Raw genomic sequence first — 22,580 nt, 5'->3', positions numbered from 1 at the left:
CAGGTTCCTGCTGCTGAAATACAACTGGGACACTCTTACAGCTAGGCAGTGACTTCTGTTCATTCTCTGTTCTTTTCAGAGACATGCCTTGCAAAGAACAACTTGCAAAAAATTATCATTGTCTATTACCTGGGATAATTTGGAATTCAGTGCAGTCAAATTGCTTTCTCAAACAATAGCAGCAACAGGACAGCTGTGTCTTAGTTTGAAGAACAGGTGTCTGCTAAGAAAGGCAGGAGCCTGTCTTTGAAATGGAGAATGTAAACCTTCTCTAAATTGTTATAATTTTGAAATTAAGGGGCTTTCAGGCAAATATATGGGAATAGGAACAACAGTTCTTTACTAGGCAAATTAAAATAGAAATACACTATTATACAGAAAGAGTAAACCCAAAACACTGACAGAGTCAGAATACAACCTGACACAGTCAGGGTGTTGGTAGCAGTCCTGTTAAATGGTGGCTACATCCTCTTGCAGTGACAGATGTGGTTCAGCTGAAGCAGTGCTCCTGTAGAAGGGTGCAGTTTTCTTCCAAAGGTCCAGTGATGATGTGGAAAGGTCCAGTTTTCCTCTGGAATCCAGTGGAAAAAAATGTTGGTGTTCCAAATCTCAGTTCTTATCTAGGTAGGAAATACTTGGCTCCTCCCCCAGCTGGAGCATCTCCCAATGGGATGATGTAATTTTATCAGTCATGCAGTGGGACTCAATGGGCCACTAACAGCCAGTATCTTCCTGAAGGAAGGATGGATTGTGGAAAAGATAAAGATGACTGCCCCACCTGGTTTTAACAGATGGATTAGTAGCAGAGAGTATCTCCCACGAAGATGAAGATCACTGCCTTACTTGGTCTCAACAGATGGTGATAGCATAGATACTTTTTGGTTACATCCTGTATTGCAATTTCAAACAAGCTGTTTATGATAAAAATGAAAGTTTAACACAAGATTACAATTCCTTAAGAATAAAGTCCATGGGATGGACTGCCAGCTGTGCCAATAGGTGGGAATAGCAATGACACCTCTCTCTCTCTGTGATGCTGCACAACCAGTGGCAGCATGATAGGGCACATACGTTAGCCAGGCACGAGGCTTCTTAAAATCCATTAGCTGTCATTGGCCACTGCATGTAATTGTGCCAGTGATGCTGCAGATTGGTTTTGGCATTAAATTAGAGTCATTCCTCATTCTGGGAAAAAAGGTGGAACTAGTGAGCTGGGATTAAGGGTAGCAGTCTGGGAGTATGAAGTACTATGCAATAAGTGTGGGATAAGAGAGCTCTAAGGGAGTGATTGGGCAGAGCTGCTTGCATCTTCCCCTCTCAACACAGGTGGTACTACCCTTACCATCACTTTTGACTGCTTGAAGGGCTGTGTTTGGGCCTTGGCATCCTAGTACTCAAAGCAGAAGACTTCTGATTCCAGCTTTGCCAGTACACTTGCTTTTACAAGCATGCAGCTGTGTCATACAGAAAAATACATTATATTAGTATGGAGTTACAGGTAGTACAAATCTTGGCTCATCTGAAATCCTGAGAGCTTTATCAAAAACTTCAGCAAAGCCAGAATTTCCCTCAATGTGTTTCAAGTTTGTTCGAAAAATTCCCTATAGAATTTTTTGCTATTACCATTTATACCAAGAGATCCTTCTGGATTTTTTTTATTAAACTTGGAATTTGATAAAATTCTAATTTAGTTTTGGTCCAATTCAGGCTGATAAGGGTAATCCTTTGAACCTCATTGTACAATTTGGTATGAAAGATTGGTGCAGTGGTCTACCTGAGAAGAGTGAGTAGAAATTTAAATTAACAGTAGGGCAAAAAAAAGTGCAGCAAGTATAAAGTTTAGCAAATTGTACATCAGTGAGTTATTCTACATTCAAACTTGGGTTTTTTAAACTTACTCTCATGCCAAGAAAGAAGTAAGAAACTGTGCAGGTAATTAAATATTTGCCTTGGGGAATTACTTGCAGTTAATTAAAGCCACACGATTTCAGCACATACCCAAACTACAGATTATTACATTTGGATCAGATATTAACAACCCAGCTTTCTACTTATCCATCAGAGATTATGTTTTGACACTTTCAGGAACAGGGTTTTACAGGGGCATCCTTGGGTATATTGTAAGATTTGCTCAGCTATGTTGTAGAGAGGGACCTTCCAGAATTTAAGCTGTAAAAACACTGTCATAATGTAATTTAGTATCACGTGCTGTAGATCTTTTGGCACCATCACTTACATTTTCCACTGAAAAGAATTTTAGAAAGCATCTCACATGGGGACACAGAAATGATTATGTCTTGCTGCTGTTATGACCTGGAGTGGACTTATCCTGTGGTTTGCACAATGTCAAGTTACATCAGCACTGGCTTTTAATGAGGCTCAAAGAGAGCTCTTTATCCAATGAAATCTGTGTGTGATGAGAATGAGCAAAACTAAATCGAGTGTCTGTGTTGCTGTGTTACCTGAATGCAGTGGAATTATCCATTATGTATTTTTTCATTGCCATGCAAAAACTGACTGTTTCCAGAAAATGCTGTTTGACACAGCAAAATAATGCCCTGTGTTTATGAAGACCTCAGATAGCACAGCAATTGGACTTTCTGCCAAAATGTAATTTAAGCCTCACTGTGCCAGTGGTTCCAAGTATTGCTTTGGGCAGTTCATTTTGATAGTCTGCCCCAAAAAAGTAAGGCACTCTTGGCCACAATAATGACCTTGGGAGTTTTGTCATCAAGTGACATGAGGCTAGGATTTGCACAGGGATTTATGGGATTTAATGTTTCTGGAAAGATTTAAAGTTTCTGGAAATCCAACCATGGGAAACTGTTATTCTAAATAAATAATAAATCACTTTATTTATCAAGTAAGTGGTTTGTGCTATTTCTCACAGATTTGTTCCTCTCCAGTCATTAGGAATAAAATTCTTGGTAGTGCTGCTGATTATTCTTATGCACCCTTCCTTGCCAGCTTCTGGTTTGAGGTTTGTACTGACAGCAAAAAACTGCTCAGTAAAGGTAGGGATTCTGAAATCAATTTGAATAATTGAAACCCACAAATATACTTCTGTAGTTTATAAGACTGTAGTTAAACAGATAGAAAATCAGCCAGTGTATCAAAATGCCAACTATGAAGCTGGCCCCTAAGAGCTCCTCTAACTGAAGTAACTACTTTTCCAGCATGGAAACTGCTTCAGGATTTATTTGTTTGTTTGTTTGTTTTCCTCAGATTCCCTGAAAGACTCCAAAGGCACGGAGAAGGGTGATTCAGTGCATCCTGTGGTGTGCGAACAAGATCAAGCCAAAGGTAAAGTTTTGTATCAAAGTTTTTAAAGACAGAGACAATGAATCAGTGTGAAACTTCAGTGCTTCCAGTGTGAGCACCCAGTGGGTTTCAGCCTGACTTCTGCCACCTTAAGTAAATGCTGTTGGGTAGTAGAGGTTATATGTCAGCCAGTGGTGGGGCAGTAATCCCTGGTGCTACTGGGAAAGTCACATCTCTAAATAGGTTTAGCCATACTGATCCTGGATGTATAGCATTGTTATGTCCTCCTATGTTGCTGTTGTGGTTATGAAAGCCTGTGGGGTGTTTCTGTTCCTTCTGCTGACTGTCAAGTGTGCGTGCTTTACAAAAGCTCCTATGAGAAACAGAGTCAAGGCTGAGCTGCAAAAGAAGAAAAACTGTAAATGCTGCAGGTTTTGATCAGCTATTTAACTAACTTAATGCTTAGTATTGTTTAGTGATATTTTCTTACATAGAATGTGTTCGACATTGTTCACTTAATAGAAAAAAAAACTGTGCTTGGCTTAGAATTACCGTGCTCTGTGTTCTGTTGTAATTAATTTAGCTTTGCCTGCTCACAGCGTCATCCTGATACCATTTTTTGTTTGTTGTATTAACAGGACAACAGGATGTTTCTGCTAATGAGGAGATAAAAACTGGGGCAGATTCCCAAGGCTCCTGCATGGAAATAGAAGGTACTCCTTGTGTCTTGAAATCAAAAAACAAGATTAACAAGCATAAACACTATCACAGAATCACGGAATCATAGAATGTCTGGGTTCGAAGGAACCTTAAAGATCATCTAGTTCCAACACCCCTGCCATGGGCAGGTACACCTTCTACTAGGCCAGGTTGCTCAAAGCTGCATCAAACCTGGCCTTCAAAATGTCAAGGGATGGAGCATGGACTGTGTGTGTCTCTGGGATTGCAGTGAGCCCCAGTGAAGACCCATGTTTGGAGTAGGCACATGGGATTTTGTGCTTAATCCCAGAAAGCTGAGTATCTTCAAGGCTTTGCTTTGGACTAGAGCCCCTTGGATTTCCTTGGACAGCTTTTTTATTTGTACTCATGGAGGAAAAGATCCTTTTCCTCTGGAGTGTTTTTAATGGCAGGGTCTCTAGTGGGTGTTAATCTTTTCATGTCCATTTTGAAAAGTCTTACTCTTCATCATTTTATCAAATTTATTCAGATCCACTGTTGAACCAAGAAGACACAGCAGAAGTTGAGATACCTTTGATTCTTGGTGCAGAGGAAAATGAAAAAGGAAAAGAAGAAGAAGGAGGTGAGCCTATTATAAAACAGGTGGAGACAAAAAATGCTGCAGGACTCATGTTACCCTTTTCTATTGTGAGGAAACATGGAAAGAGCACATGAAAGCACTCTTTTTCCCCCCTAAGAAAAAAATCTTTTTTGTCTTATCTTTGAGTGTAGTTTTGATATATTGGACTTGGATATGCATAGGAAATTAAGTGCAAAAAAGTATGCACTCTGGTTCAAAAGTGACATTTAAATATTCTTTTCATTTTTGGTTTTTTTGCATTTAAGCACCTAATGCTGATTAAACAACCCAATTTATGTGAATATAAGTATCCTTTTGATCACATTTGCTAGAAGCATTCGGAGTATTTAAAATAAATGAGTATGATAGTTATTTGTGAGGTCATTGATAGAGATTAAACTAAAGAGTAACTAAAACTAGTAATTCTAATGAAGAAAGCAATATTTGGAGTAAGAATGCAGAGTCTTCTGAAATAGTAATTTTTTTTTATGGGAGTAGAGTATTTGAAACCTTGGGAATACTTTTGCAAGGAAATGTAAAAGTTAAATTGTTGGATGCTCCTGGGAACTCTGCAATCATCTCACCATTTGTAAAAGTACACATTTATATAAAAATAATTATTATGTAAATAAATCTGTACTTTTAAAGTAACTGCAAGTTAACCATATGGTCATTTGTAGAGCCCAAGGATGAATTTTACAGTTCCAAATTAAAATGCAGACATAATATTTATTGTAAATTCAGGTCAATACTAACTGTGTTTTCCTAATTATGAAGTCCTTCTCTCAGCCACATTGACACCAACTTAATTGCAAACCTGTTTTAGCAATATTGACAATTTTCTTCACTGCAAAGTCAGGTTAATAGAACCTCTCTGTTCATATACAGCGAAACAATATTTCTGTTCCTTTTGTTTTTTAAATTTTAATTGCCTATCCAAGTTGAGACTAATCACATCTCCTTGTTATCATTTATGATAATAGTATTGGTTTTGTGCTGTGTTAATGATGATGAAGGTAGAATTGATATAATACTTAGATTCAAATTCAGGTGACTGGTACCACCCTGCCTCAGTTCCAAACCCATGTTATGCAATACAGGCTCACTCTGACTGCAAATACCAATATTGATATGTTACTCTCCTCCAAAGAGAAATTATTAATGTATTATTTTATGCATCATCACAACTAAATTGGAATAAATGTACCTTCATTTTCTCCTCTTTACTAGTTAGTGTCCTCAACAGCTGGGGACTGATATTTAGTTCTTAGAAGAGAGACTGTATTTCAACATCTGTTCTACTTACTGTTAAAATATGCAATATTAAGGAAAAGCAGGTAATGTCAGAAGAGCATTGCTCTTGGCACCTTTCATTTTTCAGCCCTTGATTTAAAAGTTTCTCAACTACTAAGTTTAAAAGTTTCTTAAATACTAAGTAACTAAAAAGTTCTTACTAAATACTTTGGAACTTGTTCCTACCTGCAGTCTCAGGTCATGATACTGTGCAGGATTAATCTGTTTCAAAGCTTGTTAAAGTCCATAGAAGGAGTGTCATCAATTTACAGTAATTTCACGAATACAAACCGCAGCAATTTGACAAAAATTTTGGTGGAAACCCGGAAGTGCGGCTAATACTCGGGGGCGGCTAATATGTGAATAATTTTCTGACATTTACAACCCCAGATGTGCCAGCCAGGGCGCCGAGCCAAGCACCTGCCAGTAAAAGCCGGCATTCCGCGATTGTTACAGTGTTACTCTGTTGCCCTGGCTCCCTGCAGGCAGCACGGGGGGCGGGGAGAGAGGCGGGAGAGCTCTCTTCTTCCCTCCTCTGCCGCAGCCCAGGGGAGGACGGGTGGGGGGGGCGCACCGCCATTGCCGCGGCTCAGGGAGCCGACGGGGGCCCTGCGCCGCCATTGCCGCGGCCCGGGGAGGAGAGGTGGGGGCCGCGCCGTCATTGCCGCGGCCCAGGGAGGACTGGGGGGGGGGCGCGCCGCCATTGCCACGTACTGGGGGGGGGGGGGGAAGTGCGCGCCACCATTGCCGCGTCTCGGGGAGCCGACGGGAGCCCCGTGCAGCCATTGCCGCGGCTCGGGGAGGAGGCAGGGTGCTTTGTCCGTGCCACAGGCGCGGGAAAGCTCCGTCCCCGCCTGCCGCCGCTGCCGTAGGAGCGGGGGAAGCTCCATCCATGCCTGCCACCGCAGGGCAGCGCCAACCCGGGGTGACCGAGCCCAGTGGCAGCGGCGGGTGGCCCCGAGCGGCAGCGCCGGGCTGGGCCACCTGGCCCCGTCAGCAGCCCCTAGCGGGCCGAGCCTGCACAGCCTTAGCTCAGCCAGTAAACCCCGCCTTCCCGCGGTTCTGTTACTAATTGCACGCGGGTCCTCGCTGCGAACGACAGAGCGGCTTATATTCGGGTGCGGCTTATTTATGGACAAAAACCGAAATATTTGTGAACACCCAGAGATGCGGCTTATACTCAGTGCGGCTTGTATTCATGAATTTACTGTAAGTGATCTTTTGGTAAGTTCCATGATAAGAGGAGATGTGTTGAGTCTGTGTGCAGGATAACAGCATAAATATTCTGTTCAGCTTCTTCCAAATGTACTGCCTTTGGCGTGGGGAAAATAAATGGGTGCCCTTGCAGAGCAGGAGTGGAGAAGGAAATAAAGCCTTTCCCTTCCCTTGTTTCATTCTTATGGGTAAAAGCACCCTCATAGCTCATCTTGCTAGATGCTTCTTGTTCTGGTGGGCACAAATTCTGCCACATAGGTTTTGAAAGTTTGTCATAAAGTGAAGTGGGTCTGGACAAAAAGAGGTAAAAAAATAAAACCAGATAAAATTCAGACTGATAAAATAAGATGTATTTCCCAATGAGAGACTCCTCTTAATGGAAAGAGATTACCTGGCATTAAAAAGAGATTTAATATGTGACATTATTTTATGTAACCCAAGTGGTACCTCCTAAGGTAATTCAGCTGAATGGTTTTCCAGAAGCACTCACAGTACATTTGATATAGGATGAAATACTGTATTTTTGTCTGAGAACATGGGAAAGAGGCTAATGTGGGACTGCTAGTCCTGTTAAACAGAAATTCATGGATCTTAAGTCAGTTTGACCCATTCTGGATCTATATGCATAGCCAAATGTAGCAACTACTAAATTCCAAACTATCTGGTTATTTGTAGAGCCCAAGGATGAATTTTACAGTTCCAAATTAAAATGCAGACATAATGTTTATTGTAAATTCAGGTCAATACTAACTGTGCTTTCCTAATTATGAAGTCCTTCTCTCAGCCACATTGACACCAACTTAATTGCAAACCTGTTTTAGCAATATTGACAATTTTCTTCACTGCAAAGTCAGGTGAGGTATTTTTTTGTGTGTTTTCAAACTCATCCCAGAGCAAAGGGTAGCACATAGCTGCCTCTTTCTTCTCTCTGTCTCTCTGGGAACATTAGATTCTTGGGAGTCGTCTGCAATCCCTTCAGTCTTCAGAACTGGAGCTGTGTAAGGTCCAGCGGAAGGACCAACAAAGTCCCTTTTTCCTTTTCCAACCTAAAGCTGTATTTCTGCTCAGTTACTGACTGAGGCTTTGAAGCGTGCTAGGAATTTCTTCAATGATGTGGTTTTTCGTGGAAAAAATGTCTGTTTCTTGCTGTTTTACACACGTGTCTCAGTTTACATGAACTTCTGACAAACCGTAGGTCATCTTCTGATTTAATTGCACAAATTTTTCTGCCAGCTCATCTCTGTGTTTTGGGGTCCTTTCTGTGTAGCTCATTTCACTTCACAGCTCCAGGGTCATGCTGTAGTGTGAATTCCCAAGGAGTCCCAGATCCTGGTGCTTTCAAGGTTCTGAGATGCTGGGAGCCCAGAGGAACGAAGAATCAAAATCTTGGCAGTCACACTACTATATCCCATTGCCAGCAGTAAGAACCAAGCCAGATTACCCTGAAGAATATAACAATGTGAGGCACTGTGTGTTTCATAAAAACCTGCCGTTGCTTTTTCCAAAGTCAGTAATAAAATATCACATGTGCCAATTTATTCCCTTTTTCCCTACTGTAACTTGAAGTTACATATTATGAGGGAGCAGCTGAAGAAAAAAGGCAAACTAAGATGCCTTTTTCATTTTTTTCCAACTACTATAATGCACTCATTCTGGTTCACAAAAGAATAATGAAAATCTGTGTTTCTTATAAGATTGGGGAATATTCTCAAATCCCTTTATTAAAAACCAGAGCAAGTGGTGATCACTGATCTATTTGCTGACTAGGTAAGTGCACACAGTTTTAACAGACCTTCTGGCAGTCCCTTTATATGTACACTTGGAAATAGTCCAGTTGTGTTGTAATGACCATGCACTCAGCACTTATTTGTCAGTTTAATCAGCACATTTATTCCACAACACAGTTTGCAGCACATGGAAGTAAATCCCATATTTGTGTGAATATGCAGCCAATTTCTCCTCTGAGCCCATTCTCCCTTCTGTCCTCTTATTTCCTCTCTCTTTCTATCTCCCTTCATCAAGACATTCAATATGATGGTTTCCCTCACTAATCACCCTTAGAAGTCATTTAACTCTTTGAAGGAGTAGGATTTCTGTCAGAGCACAAGGAAATGGACAGTTATTGCTGTTATTTCTCTGTTTTCTCTGTTTGGGCTGAAATATTTTGTCATCTTGTGCCATTTGGAACATAGTTTGAGCTTGACCTGCAATGTTTCTCCACATGAGAAACATATGAGACTGATAGGGTAGAATCCTCACTTTAACCATGAGGTTTGGGCTGGCTCAGGGGCAGGCTGGGGAAGTTTCCATCATTTCCATTTCCATGTCATTTCCTTTGTCAATCTTCTGATCAGTGCTTGTTTACTCTATATTTGAAGTCTGCCTAATTTCAAAGTAGAAATCTGGCAAGTTCTGTTCTAGCTAAACCCAGTTTTGCTCAACAGTCTTTGTAACATGAATAGCTGTAACCTGTAACTCTGTAGGCAACAATTTGTCCATTCTTCACTTGTCCATTTTGCTTCAGCAGGAATGATAATTTTAAGGCATAGTCTTGGAAAGAACTAAATACTGCAAAAGTGGGGAAAAGAGCTCTCAGGCATTTATAGGATTTTGTATGCATTGGTACAGTCATAAATAATGTCAAAATAATGACTTTTATCAAACAGTCAAAAATTTCAAAATGACATTGTGGCTATAGAGAAATGAAAGAATTCTTGAGAAAGGTCTTTTTGGACAAATCTGGCATTTTTATTACTGATTCATGGCAATTTTACTGCTTACCCAAACTCCTTTAATTCTTCAAGTGGAGAGACATGAGACATTTAAGAAAAAAAAATATATAAAAGTCTTCCCTAGAATCTTTAGATAGGTAATTTCAATTTTTTGGAAAGAAAATAACATTTTGGGTTGCTGTGGCTTCTGAAGATCTAGTACAAAGGCTTCAACTTCTTTTATTCAGTTGCTCTAAGAGGAGAGGAAGAAATATCCTGAACCATGTATAATGCATTTGATGTTTGATAAGAACCCATACTGAAGAGATCAGATGCCATTTTTTTGGGCCGTTACAGCATATTCAGACACTAAATATGAAATACATCTTTAAAATCCTATTCTAATAGACACTGATGTTTGGCAAAGAAAAAAAAATGTGCATCATTGGACCTTTTGCAGAAATGCTGGAAAGGCTGTGTAACCAGAAAGTTGCAAATGGGTATTTAAAGCTCTAAGCTATGCAGAGATATGGGCTGTTGGGAAGCAGTAGACTGGACTGCGGGAGGTGTGCAGAGAGATTGGGAATGGAAATCCTAAGAGGTGCCTCACTTCGTATGCCTTTATTTTCTTGAGAACTTGACAAAACTTCAGTGAGCTTTTCAGCTGCAGTATCAGTCAGTTGAGGAGATTTTGTGAGCAGATTATGTTTGCCAGCCCAATGTGCTGAATTTGTGGTGTTTGGTCTGTATCAAGCACTCTGCCCTCTTGAAGGCATTGTAGCTGTGGCAGAAAAGGAGATCCAAGTAATTTCTATGCCTCGTGGAAGTAGTCAGGTGAGGCTCACCTGCATCTTCTCTGCTCCACTTACACATTGCAGGCTGCAGAAGAGGAGTGGGGGCTCTGCCCACTGTCCTTGGGTTTATGTTGGTGTTTGGGCTTTGGCAGTTGTGAAGTAGGAGGTGCTGATCTAAGAGCAGCAAAGAGGCTGCACAGATGGTTCAGGATGGGGCAGCAATTGGGATGCAGACCTCCTGTAGGGCTTTCCTGAGAGCACTTCCCTGAGGATGCTGTGCATTGGCAGTGTGGGTGGTTATTACACTGTCAGTAGCCTCCTCTAGATATTGATTTCAGTCTATTAAGGGGAAAAATTTCACGATTATAAGCCGCACCATTTTGACTAAAATTTTGGTCCAAACCCAGAAGTGCGGCTTATAATCAGGTGCGGCTTATATATGGACAAAGAACAAAAAGTTGCTGTTTTAGTTTGGAGGACGGGTGTCTGCTAAGAAAGGCAGGAGCTTCTCTTTGAAATGGAGAATGTAAACCCTCTCCCTCAAATTATTATAATTTTGAAATCAAGGGGCTTTCAGGCAAAGATATGGGAATTAGGAATAACAGTTCTTTACTAGAGAAATTAAAATAGAAATACAGTACTACAAAGAAACAAACTCCAAACCCTGACAAAGTCAGAGTACAACCTGACACCCCGTCAGCCGGGATGTTGGTAGCAGTCCCATTAAATGGTGACTGCATCCTCCTGCAGTGGCAGATGTGATTCGGTTGAAGCAGTGGTCTTGTAGAAGGTGTACTTTCCCTCTGGAGGTCCAGTGGTGATGTGGAAAAATCTGGTTTCCCTCTGGAGTCCAGTGGAGAAAGGGGCTCCCTAAGTGTCCCAAAACCTCTGTTTTTATCTTGGTAAGAAATGTTAGGCTCATCCCCCTGGCCGGAGCAACTTCCAATGGGATGCAGTAATTTTATCAGTCCCACAGTGGGACTCAGTGGGCCATTAGCAGAAAATGACTCTCTGGAGGAAGGATGGGTTGTGAAAAGATAAAGAACAATGCCCCGCCTGGTTTCAATGGATGGTCTATTAGCAGAATATCTGCTGTTGAGATAAGGATCACTGCCCCCACCCTCAACAGATGGTGCTAGAATAGATACCTTCTATCACACTCTGTATTGTAACCCAAGACAGTTGCTAACACCCAGACATGCAGCTTATAATCAAGTGCAGTTTATATATGGACGAAGAACAAAAAGTTGCCGACACCTGGAAGCGTGGCTTATAATCAGGTGTGGCTTATAATTGTGAAATTACTATAATATTTATTTTCCTGCCACAGAAGGAATCTGTTTCTTTTCATTACTCTCCATATATCTGGTGCTAGCCTGAATGTACATAAAAAATAGGTGATGCAAGATTAATTTGAAGATTTAATTATTTTTCATCCCTTGTAAGGAAAAATAATTTTTTTTTCTGTGTGCTTTTCTAATAGGAAAGTAGAAAACATAAGTATTTTTTCAGCTTAAATGTTTTGCTTGCTGTCACAGGCACTTTGTGTTACTGGACTTGATGGTAAGGGTAAAAGACAAAAAGCCAAAAGGAAAGAAAACAGGAAAACAACAATAAGGAATACTGTAACAATGATAGTGTTTAAGATTCATTATCTCTATTTGATTGTTTTCTTAATTTCATTTACAGTAAGCAGAATAGAAATAGTATTATGAATTGGCATTTTTTATTGCATTAAAAAATATAATCTCTCTGTTCTTGCTGAAAGTGTTGACAATGCAGCCTTTGTTTAGTTTAATTAACTTAGGTTACAGCACTGACTCAGCATTAAATCAAGTAAAAGAAGCTTTAGAATGCTTTTGCATACACAGAAAATAAAAAGAAAGAGAAGAAATTAAATCCTTGAAGATGCTGGAGGAGAAATTGGACATTTTTAATGAAATATATTGAAGTGCCATTTACATTTTGATTTTCCATGTTGGGAATGCCAAAAAATATAAAATCATGAAATCCAGTGATGATGTCTATCTTAGTCCTCATATATTTATAATAGTATTATATGATATTATATGGTTTTTACTTGTGAGCTACAAGTCTTGAAAAGCTTTAAGATACTGGTGATGCCCTTTTCACATTTGAAAACTGGGGAGATAATAGAATCTATATTCCGAATTGTGGGGTCCAAATCTACCAGGCTTTTGTTTTAGGTCACCTCTCCAGAGAGACAGCAGTGCCTTATGCAAACAAAACATGTATCTCTTTCAAACTGTCTCAAATTGCACCCAAGGAATGAGGAAAGGAATATGGGAGAGAGTCTGACATCTTAGAAACAGTTTCCTGTGGCATATTGAAGAAGTAGGACTTACTGGCCAAGGACTGCACTGTTACAGATGGCATCATAGCCAAAGCCAATAGTATTTCTGGAAATGAGTTTTAGCACTTCCAGAGATATGGCACCACTTTAACATACACTGTACAGCTACAGAGGTATCTGTTTGAACAGTGAGCTTAGCTCCTGTGTGCCACAGTAAGAAATTCAGTCTTAAATTAGAACAGGTCCAGCAGACCAAAAGAGTGCAGTTTCACCAGGAAACAATTTGATCCCTCCCCAGACAAATGTTATGTCTTTGTGCTGTCTTCTATAAAAGGAGTCTTCATTTTGTTAAGCACTGATGAATTTTAGATTCTTACCTCTTTTAATAAAGTTTGTTTATTATGGAATACACAAAGATCCAACTGAGCTGGCTCTGGAACTGGAAATGCTGTGCTCCCATTTGCTTAGGTTTTGGATGGATGTACTGCTTTGCCCAGGTTGTGGCACTATGTTATAGCTGTTTCAAAAACTCAAATGGCCACACACTTAGGGCAGCAGGGAGACAAACTGCATTTCATCAAGGAGTTTCATAAAATAGAGTGGAGTCCAGTCATAATTGTATAGAAACCACAGCCAGTGGGAGTGGAGAAGGTATGATCTGGAGAACTGTCTTCTTTTTCCAAGTATAGAACAGGAGGGAATTACAAGAAAACATCATATGCCCTAGGATTGAAAAATTTTGTGGCTTGTTCTTTGAGGAGTTTTCACTTCACTGTTTGTTTCTGTAGTTTTGCCTAGTGCTGAAGTGAGGAGTAAAACTTGTTCTCTTATGAGAAGGGTGGCATTTACTCACTCTATACTGTCACGTGGATCAAGAGACACTTTTTGATTCTGCTCTGTTCTGTTGTCTCTTCTGTGTATTCACGCTTCTGGTTCTGCTAGTGAGTACACCTTGGCTTCATAGGTGTCCTTGCTTCTTGTGGTGGAGAGGGAGGCCAGAGCCTGCTACACATGAGGGGAAGTGTATGTACAGCCTTGTAAAGTAGAGGTTACTTTGCTAGGGCAGGACCCTAGCTGAGATTAAACCTTTCTCACTGCAGCTGACCCAGAGCAGGAAAAATCCCACCCAATCTCACTCAGATCTTTGAAGCATAATGCTTTCCTCTGGGTTTTCTCTTCCTTTTTTCTGAAATTTATTTCTAACTTCTCGGCAGCAGGTTTTCTGTCTCCTCACCTTTCCCTAATGTGATTGACAGGTGGGCATGCTTTTGAGGTCTTGCCATCTGGAACAGGTTTCCTCTGCTTGGTTGGCTTTTAGCACATTTTGCCTCCAGACGAGCGTGCAAGGTTGTCACCAGCATACCTGGCCCATAGTATCAATCCAAACAGCTCAAACTGACCTTGCCTCTACCTGGAATGATCTACCAGGGAGAAAGCTCTTCTTCCTACCTTTTTAGGACTGCACCTGAATCAGGAAGTAGCGTCATCTCAACATATTGGTGCAGAAATGCAGCTCTTTGGAACTTTCTGTTATTTCACAAAAAGCTCAGCATCTCTTTTTTGGGGTCTTGCAGGATCTCTGAGGGGCCTTTCCTGGAGTGTGTGCTGTGCATGTGCTCATAGCTGCCATTAAACCAGTGCTCTGAATGATGAACTGTGAGTTGGAGCTGCAGACAGTCTATGGGCAACTGCAAAAACACTTACAGTAGTTTCACGAATACAAGCCGCACGGATTATAAGCCGCACCCCCGGTGCCTCGACAATGTTGCTGTCTTTGTCAATAGATAAGCCGCACCCCGAATATTAGCCGCACTTTCGTTCGTCGCGAGAATCCGTGCGCAGCTTTCACAAATTGGCCAATTAGTAAGAGGATCGCGGCATAGCGGGCTTTACTGGCTCGGGGCGGGGCCAGGCAGGCTCGGCCCGCTCATGGTTGCCGACGGGGCCGGGTGGCCCAGCTCAGCGCCACGGCTCGGCGGGGCTGGCCGGGTGGTGCTGCCGCCGCCGCCGGGCTCGCTGGCCCCCCTCTCCCGTCAGCACCGCCCCGCTGCCGCGTTCGCTCGCCCGGCTGGCAGGGCTGCCGCCGCCGGGCTCGCCGTCCGCCCCGCTGCCGCTTTCGCTCGCCCCGCGCCGCACCTCGCGAGCGCCGCGCCCGCCCCGCGCCGCGCCCGCCCCGCGGCGCTTTCGCGGCTCGCGGCGGCGCTTTCGCGGCTCGCGGTTCGCGGCTCGCAGCTCGCGGCTCGCGGCTCGCGGCTCGCGGCTCGCGGTTCGCGGCTCGCGGCTCGCGGCTCGCGGCTCGCGGTTCGCGGCTCGCGGCTCGCGGCTCGCGGCTCGCGGTTCGCGGCTCGCGGCTCGCGGCGGCGCTTTCGCGGCTCGCGGTGGCGCTTTCGCTCGCCGGGCAGCGCTTTCGCGAGCGCCGCTTTCGCTCGCCCCGCCGGCAGGGCCGCCGCCGCCGCCACCACGCTCGCCGGCCGCCCCCTCCCGTCTGCACCGCCGCCGCGTTTCCTCGCCCTGGCCGGCACTGCAGGCCCCCGCACTGCCGGGCTCCCCCACGCTGCTGGCCCCGATTATGCTGGGCTTCCCCCGCTGCCAGGCAGCCCCACCCGCCGGCCTTCCTGCTTCTGCCATGCTCCCCTGCACTGCTAGCCCCAGTTCTCCCGGGCTCCCCCGCCCTGCTGGCTCAGGCTCTGCCGCCCGCCCCCGACACTGCTGGCCCCGCCTCTGCCAGGCTTTCCCACCTCTGCCGGGGCCGGCCGGGCTCCAGCTTGGCTTGGGGCTGCCGCGGGCTCTCACTTCCGTGTTGGCAGCTTTTAGAATTTTGTTAATAGATTAGCCGCCCCGGAATATTAGCCGCACTTCCGGGTTTCCACCAAAATTTTGGTCAAATTGGTGCGGCTTGTATTCGTGAAATTACTGTAGTTTTGTTAGAGAGATGCAAGAGAAACATGAAGAGTATGGAATGGTGTTTTTTTTTACTTACCTGTACACATGCTTCAATGCTTATAATGTACTTACTTGATTAACACTGTACTTCACTGTAACAGTTGCCAATTATTTTCCTCCCAGGTTCAGACTTGTGACTTCTATCCTGAGTTCTAAAATCTATTGCTTTCTACAGCTAGCAAATTTAAAGCAAAAGATGACCTTCATTACTGTTCCACTGTTGCAGGGTCTTTACACTGAAACTTTGGGGTATATAAGCCCTTTGACTCATTATTCCTCTTTGTGGATGTAGATGTGCCTTTACTGTTTGTTTGTTCTGCAGTCATTGTGCCAGTAATCATTTCTACTGCAGAGGCCAAAACCACCTTTATTCCATTTACATAATCCTAAAACCTCTCAATACATTACTCGACAGCCCTTGAAAGACAGCATGTCTACACATTCAGCATTTTCTCTGTCAAGGAAATAAGCAGTCAATTACAGGTTATACCATTCTTACATGGACAGAAAAACTGGTTAAACTGTGTTCTGAATTTTGAGTAGGAAAAGTCAGTAGTCTCTTCTCTACTGCCCCCTGATTGCCGCTAACAATGGTGTATAGTCAGGGGGTCAGGATGGCAAATTCACTGTATCAGGGCGTAGAAAACATTGAGATTCCCAATTTGTGGCCAAATGCTATCACAGTTACGAGGTGTTTCATCAGGTAAAGACAACTGGATGTGTTTTCATGGTCTGTCAACCTGAAATACAGCACAAAGGTGTCAAATGAGAACAAATGGAGATATCTCAGGTGCTTCAAAAAAAAGATGTCGATATGCTGAAAAATCAATGCCTAACTCCAGCAGTTTGAGTCAAGGAAATTAGCTTGCCTGACTCTTCCTAGCTAGAAGCAAGATTAGTAGGAAGCTCACAGACTGAGCGGGGAGGTAGTCAGCACAGCTGGGTCTGAGCATCACCCCCTCTCTGGGGTGCTGGTACTTTAGTATGGTACATCCATCAACCCAGCTGGTCTGGAGAGGTCAGAAAACTGAGGAGGACTTGCTGTTATGAGTGTACAGCAGCTTCATTGCTTTTTGTTTGCTCTTTTCTGAGCATTGAAAGGTCTCCACAGGTGACACATTCTCATCAGTGCTGTCCCAGCAATGAAAGGGGCTTCCCGCATGGCTTGTCATGCAAGAATCTCTATGACACAAGGATCAGAGGTGGAACCCTTCCAGCATTAATTCTGATTTATTTCCAGCATGCTCTGATCAACAGAGTGTGAGGCCAGGGTAAGCAGTGGCATGGTCCCTCTCCCTCACTTGGGTTCAGATCTTCATTGCCCCAAGTTTTGCATGGCTACTGCCATCACACCTCAGTTAAGCCCTTGGCTCTTCTTGTGATCTCACCTCACAGATTCATGGTGTTTTGCTGTTATCCAGTACACAAAATTCTTCCTTTAGATACCAGGAGCTCCCGTCTGGTGCTCACATTGATCTAAACAACTGGAGAAAGACCAGAGCTGTGCTCTCATTTTCTGGGGCTTCCTCCTTGGGACAGCAGGTATTTTACAATTATCCTCACATGAGTGTAGCTAACAGCTTCCACACTCACCTTGGTCTGGTAAAACTGCCTCCTCTGTGGTTTTGGTTTATCTCTCTGTCTTCCAAAGCAGTAACTGTCCAGTGTGTGGTAGGTACAGCTATTGTGGTCTTTTTAAACTGTTGTCAATGTTTTTAATGCCTGTATCATCATAAATCTGCTTGCACATAGAAACCTGAGTCTTGAATTGCAGATGACTGAGATTACTGGGAGGTTACTGACATATCTCTGTAACCACAAAGTGGTACTGCAGGCTGCTGCAGCTGGAACACAGCTGGTTTTCAGGTAATGCTTTTGTAGCTTGGTTTTGAATCTTCTGGCACTGAAATATGGGCAATCTTGCTTTAAAAAGAAAAGAAAGTTAAAGTAAAAAGTCTTTAAACAATATTTCTAGTATTTCCTGCTTCCAGCATGGCACAGAATAGATTTCCTGGACATAGTTCCACTTGCAGATCCAGCTGGCTCTTGAAGTGTGTGAGAATGAAAAGCAGATGATAAGAAATACATATATATCTTGTACCTATCTAAAGGAGCCCAAGTTATCTTAGAAATTGATGCATATAGAGATCACAGAATCTGCTCATGAAACTGTTCCCTCTGGCATTAAACACAGCCAATGTTTAACAGTACTAAGTTAAAGGTGTGATGTTTAAGACACAGGAAATCTTTCCAAAGTGAAAAGAACTTTCAAGGGGAGCCTGAGGGAGAGATATTCATGTCAAGATGTCGCTGTAAAATATGGTTAATGCCATTTGTTCTTATCACAACTGCTATGGGATATTTAACCACCAGAGGTAGCCATGACCTGAGGCTTGTATCTGATCCTAGGAGCAGCAGTGCCATGCAATGTATTAGATTGCCAGACTAATTTCTTTCTTATAATGAGGTCAGCCATTCAAGGATAGATATAGCTTGCTCTTGCCCAGCTTGTGCATCCAACTTGATCACCAGCACACAGCTGAAAAAGCTGGAGAAGGATCAGTACGTAGGAGGGAAGGAAATCAGCTACACATATTCACATTCCAAAAGTGAGAATGAGCACAGCAGTGCTTTTTGGCAAAGTTTTGGTCACAGCTTTGGGTGCTGAAGCCAGCTTACTCCTCATTAACCTGCACCTGTAATCAGCTGGATACATATCCATCTCCTCCAGGAGAAGAAGGCAGGATAGCACTGGCTCTGGCACAGCTCATAACTGACAAAGCCATTTAGAGCAAAGAGAGTTCAGATTTTGCTCCAGTGTGTGAAGTTTGCCCTTTGAATGTTGTGATTTTTCTCTAGCTAGTCTTAGAGATGAGAAAACACAGCTGAATCTTTTCCAGGCCTGAAGAGGCTGGAGCACATCAGCTGCCTGCCATATTGCTGGAACACCTGGGGCATTTGCTTTGAGATCTAAATGCAGGCTGTTCACCTGTATTGCCAAGTACAACAGAAGCATCCTTCTGGCTGGCAGGGTGGTATTAATTTAAAGAGAACACTATCTGTGGAGCCGTGGAGAGCAGCAGTCAGAAGAAACAGGTAGAGAGATCACTGGGAATAATCTTGTTCTCATCTGGGGGCCTCACCACCTGTATCTATTACCCATCATTTCTAATTAGCAGATGTATCTTGGGAAAATCTACTCCTGTTTGCTTTCCTGAGAATGCTGTTCTTACTAAGAGAAGTTGTTTAGTTGTTTTTGCTGAGCTTTGTAAGTTTTGTGAGCTTTCACAGGCATTTGGGGTGGTAATGGTCTTGGTAACCCAGTAATTAAGAAGTCCTGTATCTTCCTGCTGCAGACTCCCCCTTTGTCTTTCCCCTTTCTCTCAATGCTACTACCAGATGCTTGGAGATTTTTCACTCTTTCAAAAGCTTTGTATTTCCCCATCTCATCAAGCATATCTCAGCAATGCTTAATTAGCCTTAGGCTTTTCAGGCCCCCAGAAGATCAGTTAAGGACTTGAACATTTTCGATGAAGTGCTTGGAAAGCAAATCCTTAGAGGCAAGTCATAGGTGCAGCAGAATGTTATTTAGTGTTATTTAGTTGTTTGGTTTTTCTCCTCTGTCTTCCTTTTGTCTGTCTGTTCTCCCACCCATCCATCCATCCATCCATCCATCCATCCATCCATCCATCCATCCATCCATCCATCCATCCATCCTTCTGCCCAACCTCTTCTTGTCTTCAAGAACATTCAGGGATGCCCCTTGTTTATGGCAGTGGTTGACAGCAACTGATGTGTGGTGCTATCCAGAGAGCTCTTACCCTTGGGCCAGTTCTTCAGTACTTACTTTTTACAGTACCTTGTTTTTTAACCTTTTTTAATCTGTTTAGATCCTCTGAATAAAAAAATGGCAAATACAATTAGCTAACCAGTATTAGGAGACTGTTTAGTTAAGGTGTTTTAATTTAGGGTTTGGGATTTTTTTGTTTGTTTGTTTGTTTGCTTAATTCCCACACTTCCTTGAAACTAGTTTGTAAGCTTTATTTACAAGATCAGAGCAGTTGAAAGGAAAGCCTGATTAATTAACAAAAAATTTGCATCTTGCTTTGTGTTTGACACTGAACATAATTTATTTCTGCATTGTCACATCCACTCTTTTATTATTAATCTGTAAGCTGTAACTGTACAGCTGCAAATGAGATATTTAAAAGAAACCACAAAGCACAACTTTGCCCTTATTCCTTCCCTCCCTCCTTATAAAACATGAGAACTAGTTGCTTAACCATGTGAAGCACAGATTTTGTGTGGGATTCCAAAAACCTCAGACATAACTGTCACATAATTTTGCCACATAATTAAGTTCTGTGGCTGGCATTTTGCATTTACAGGTGAGAGCATCCAGCCATCAGGTGTTTGCATCTCTAAAATTAAATGCCTACAAGTTTATCTGCTCAGGAGATAAATATTTCGCATTAAAATGGTTAGCTGTATATGCATGGAAATGTCCATGGATGATGGGGAAAAATGTGTGAGGGGGTTTCCTTGCAATCACAGAGGATGTGGCCTCAATTATTGCATTTTTTTTTTTACCAGATCCTTCCCTTCATGTTGTACATAAAGTTGTTGCTTCTGGGTGCTCGCTGCCCAGAGGAGGAAAGCACCCTATCTAAGGCTAAATTAAAATGCTCTTCGAATGCTATTCTGATTCTTGGCATTTTTTAAGCCATGGAGGGAAATAAAATGTAAAGAGTGTGTCTAAATGAATGCACAGTGTAGGTTTGTGTCATGGGGGAGTGTTATCTCTATAATGGCGCTCCCTCCATTTGCATAACTCGGGCTGTGGCTGAAGAGGAGCTTGGCTCCCCAGTGTGTTAACATCCCTGTTTACAGATCACGTGGCAATCTTTGAAATGCTAAATGGCTTTGTTTTAAGCGAGTTGTTGCATTTTTCTCTTCTGTTTGTTCTCCACTAAAAGGAATGTTAGTATTTTTATGATGGCTGGCGCTTAGTGGAGCTCCTCTGTATAAAGATAACAAATGAGTTATGCGACCTGACATTCTCCCTGGGACTGTGCTGAGAACAGAGCAAGCCAGTGGCATTTCAAAGCCTGCTTTTAAAGTAGCTGGTTATACACTCTGTTTATCAGAATCACTAGGAAATGCCATTTCTCTGGTATTTTGCACCTTCTCTTAATTGACTGGGAGGTGGGAAAATCTTTGGGCAAAAACTGATGGCAGGGGTGTTGGAACCTGATGGTCTTTAAGATCCCTTCCCAAACTATTCTATGATTCTGTAACCCCAGGACTCAAAGGACACATATGCAGAAAACTTGAAGCTGCTCCATGCTTTCTGTATCCCTGTGCTGTCCAAGAGCTTCAAGCAGTTGGGTCTGCTGCAGGCTTTAGGAAGGAAGAGGTGAGCTCTAAACCTTTGAGAGCAGCTACTGCTGCTGCTAATTTTAGGGCACGCTTTGGAATTGATGTCTCTCTTTTCCTCTTCCTGCCCTGCTGCCGGGAGTTGCTAAAGAGAATTGCCCAGAACAGCAGGAGCTCCCCAGTTGCTCACTGAGCACCCCTGCTGTTGATAACGTGGAATAAATCAGAATTTTGAGGGTATGTCCATAGGAAAACTGGAGGATGGGGCAGGGGGGCTGGTCCAGCCTTGGCTGTGCTTAACCAATGTGGCTGAGGACAGCAGAGGGACTGTCACCCAGCATCCCCAAAACCTTAGTGATGAGGTTTGTGATAGTGCTGTTTTCTGCAAAATGCTTTGTCTTTGATCCAATACTCTATATAACCAGGAATTTTGTTTTGGCAAGAAGGCAGCTCTTTTTCCCCACATTTCACAGGTTTCTAGTTTCTGGAGACTTCACAGTTTTGTTGCTATAAATCATCACACACTTAAACTGATTGCCCCCCAGCAGCCCTTGGCAAAAGAAAAAAATTGGCAAAAATTTTTGAAATAAAGCCACCTTTTTGAGGCCTGATATTCAAATCACTGCTGTGCTCTCCTTGGGAGGGAGGCCTTTTGTTAAACCTGGCTGCACGTGGGCACAACACCAGTAATCCAAGGACTGGACTGTAATGATGAATGCCAATGAGCACTGCTATGTTGGCTTACTCTGGGGAGGCCATTCTGTGCATAGAATGTGTTCCATGGCACCTAGAGTTCTTATAATTTCCTTCAGATATTTGCACAGTTCTTTCTTCTGTGGTCTGTGAAAAGAGCTGGATTAATTCAGGATTTGTAAATCAGAGGACAGGCAGAAATGAAAGGGGTCTAAACTTTTAGGCCTGCTATAGTAAATACACTGTGAGATGATCAGTATGTAAACTAAATTTAGAGAACTTTAATTTGGGTTCATTTTCATTATACTTTCTATTGTATGTTAATGGTTACACTGATAAGTTTTTGCTTAGAGTATGAATTGCTTTGTGTTAAGGAAATGAAACTTAAGTGATGAATTTTTCTGATAGAAAACATACAGAAGGATAAGTAGGATCTTTTTACCTGTTAGTATTTTTACTATCATCATTAATGATTACTGGTGTATAGTCCAGTCTCCAAACTTCAACTGGAAATACTGTGCAAAGTGCCCTTCACAGTTTTCTTTACCCAAGGAGTGCACAGCCTCCTTGGATAAAGCACATTCCATGGTTTTGCATGCTCATCAGCCTAATTGAGGCATCCTTTTCATGAACTGCCAACAGTGGCACCACTGTCTTATACATGAATCCTATGTGACCAACAG

General features: G+C 42.7%; 1 protein-coding gene across 5 annotated transcripts in view; it reads left to right on the top strand.

Moving 5' to 3' along the window:
- Positions 1-22,580, top strand: part of MACROD2 (mono-ADP ribosylhydrolase 2) — an 881,430-nt gene that overhangs the window by 832,727 nt on the left and 26,123 nt on the right. For all 5 annotated transcript variants that reach the window (XM_033054610.2, XM_033054611.2, XM_033054609.2 and 2 more), the window contains 3 exons: positions 3,226-3,303; positions 3,900-3,974; positions 4,469-4,561. In XM_033054610.2, the coding sequence (XP_032910501.1) occupies positions 3,226-3,303; positions 3,900-3,974; positions 4,469-4,561 (246 nt within the window). The remainder of the gene's footprint in view (positions 1-3,225; positions 3,304-3,899; positions 3,975-4,468; positions 4,562-22,580) is intronic.

Source organism: Catharus ustulatus, chromosome 3 (assembly GCF_009819885.2).
Source record: "Catharus ustulatus isolate bCatUst1 chromosome 3, bCatUst1.pri.v2, whole genome shotgun sequence".
NCBI lineage: Eukaryota > Metazoa > Chordata > Aves > Passeriformes > Turdidae > Catharus > Catharus ustulatus.
This window is presented reverse-complemented; position numbering and strand designations above follow the sequence as displayed.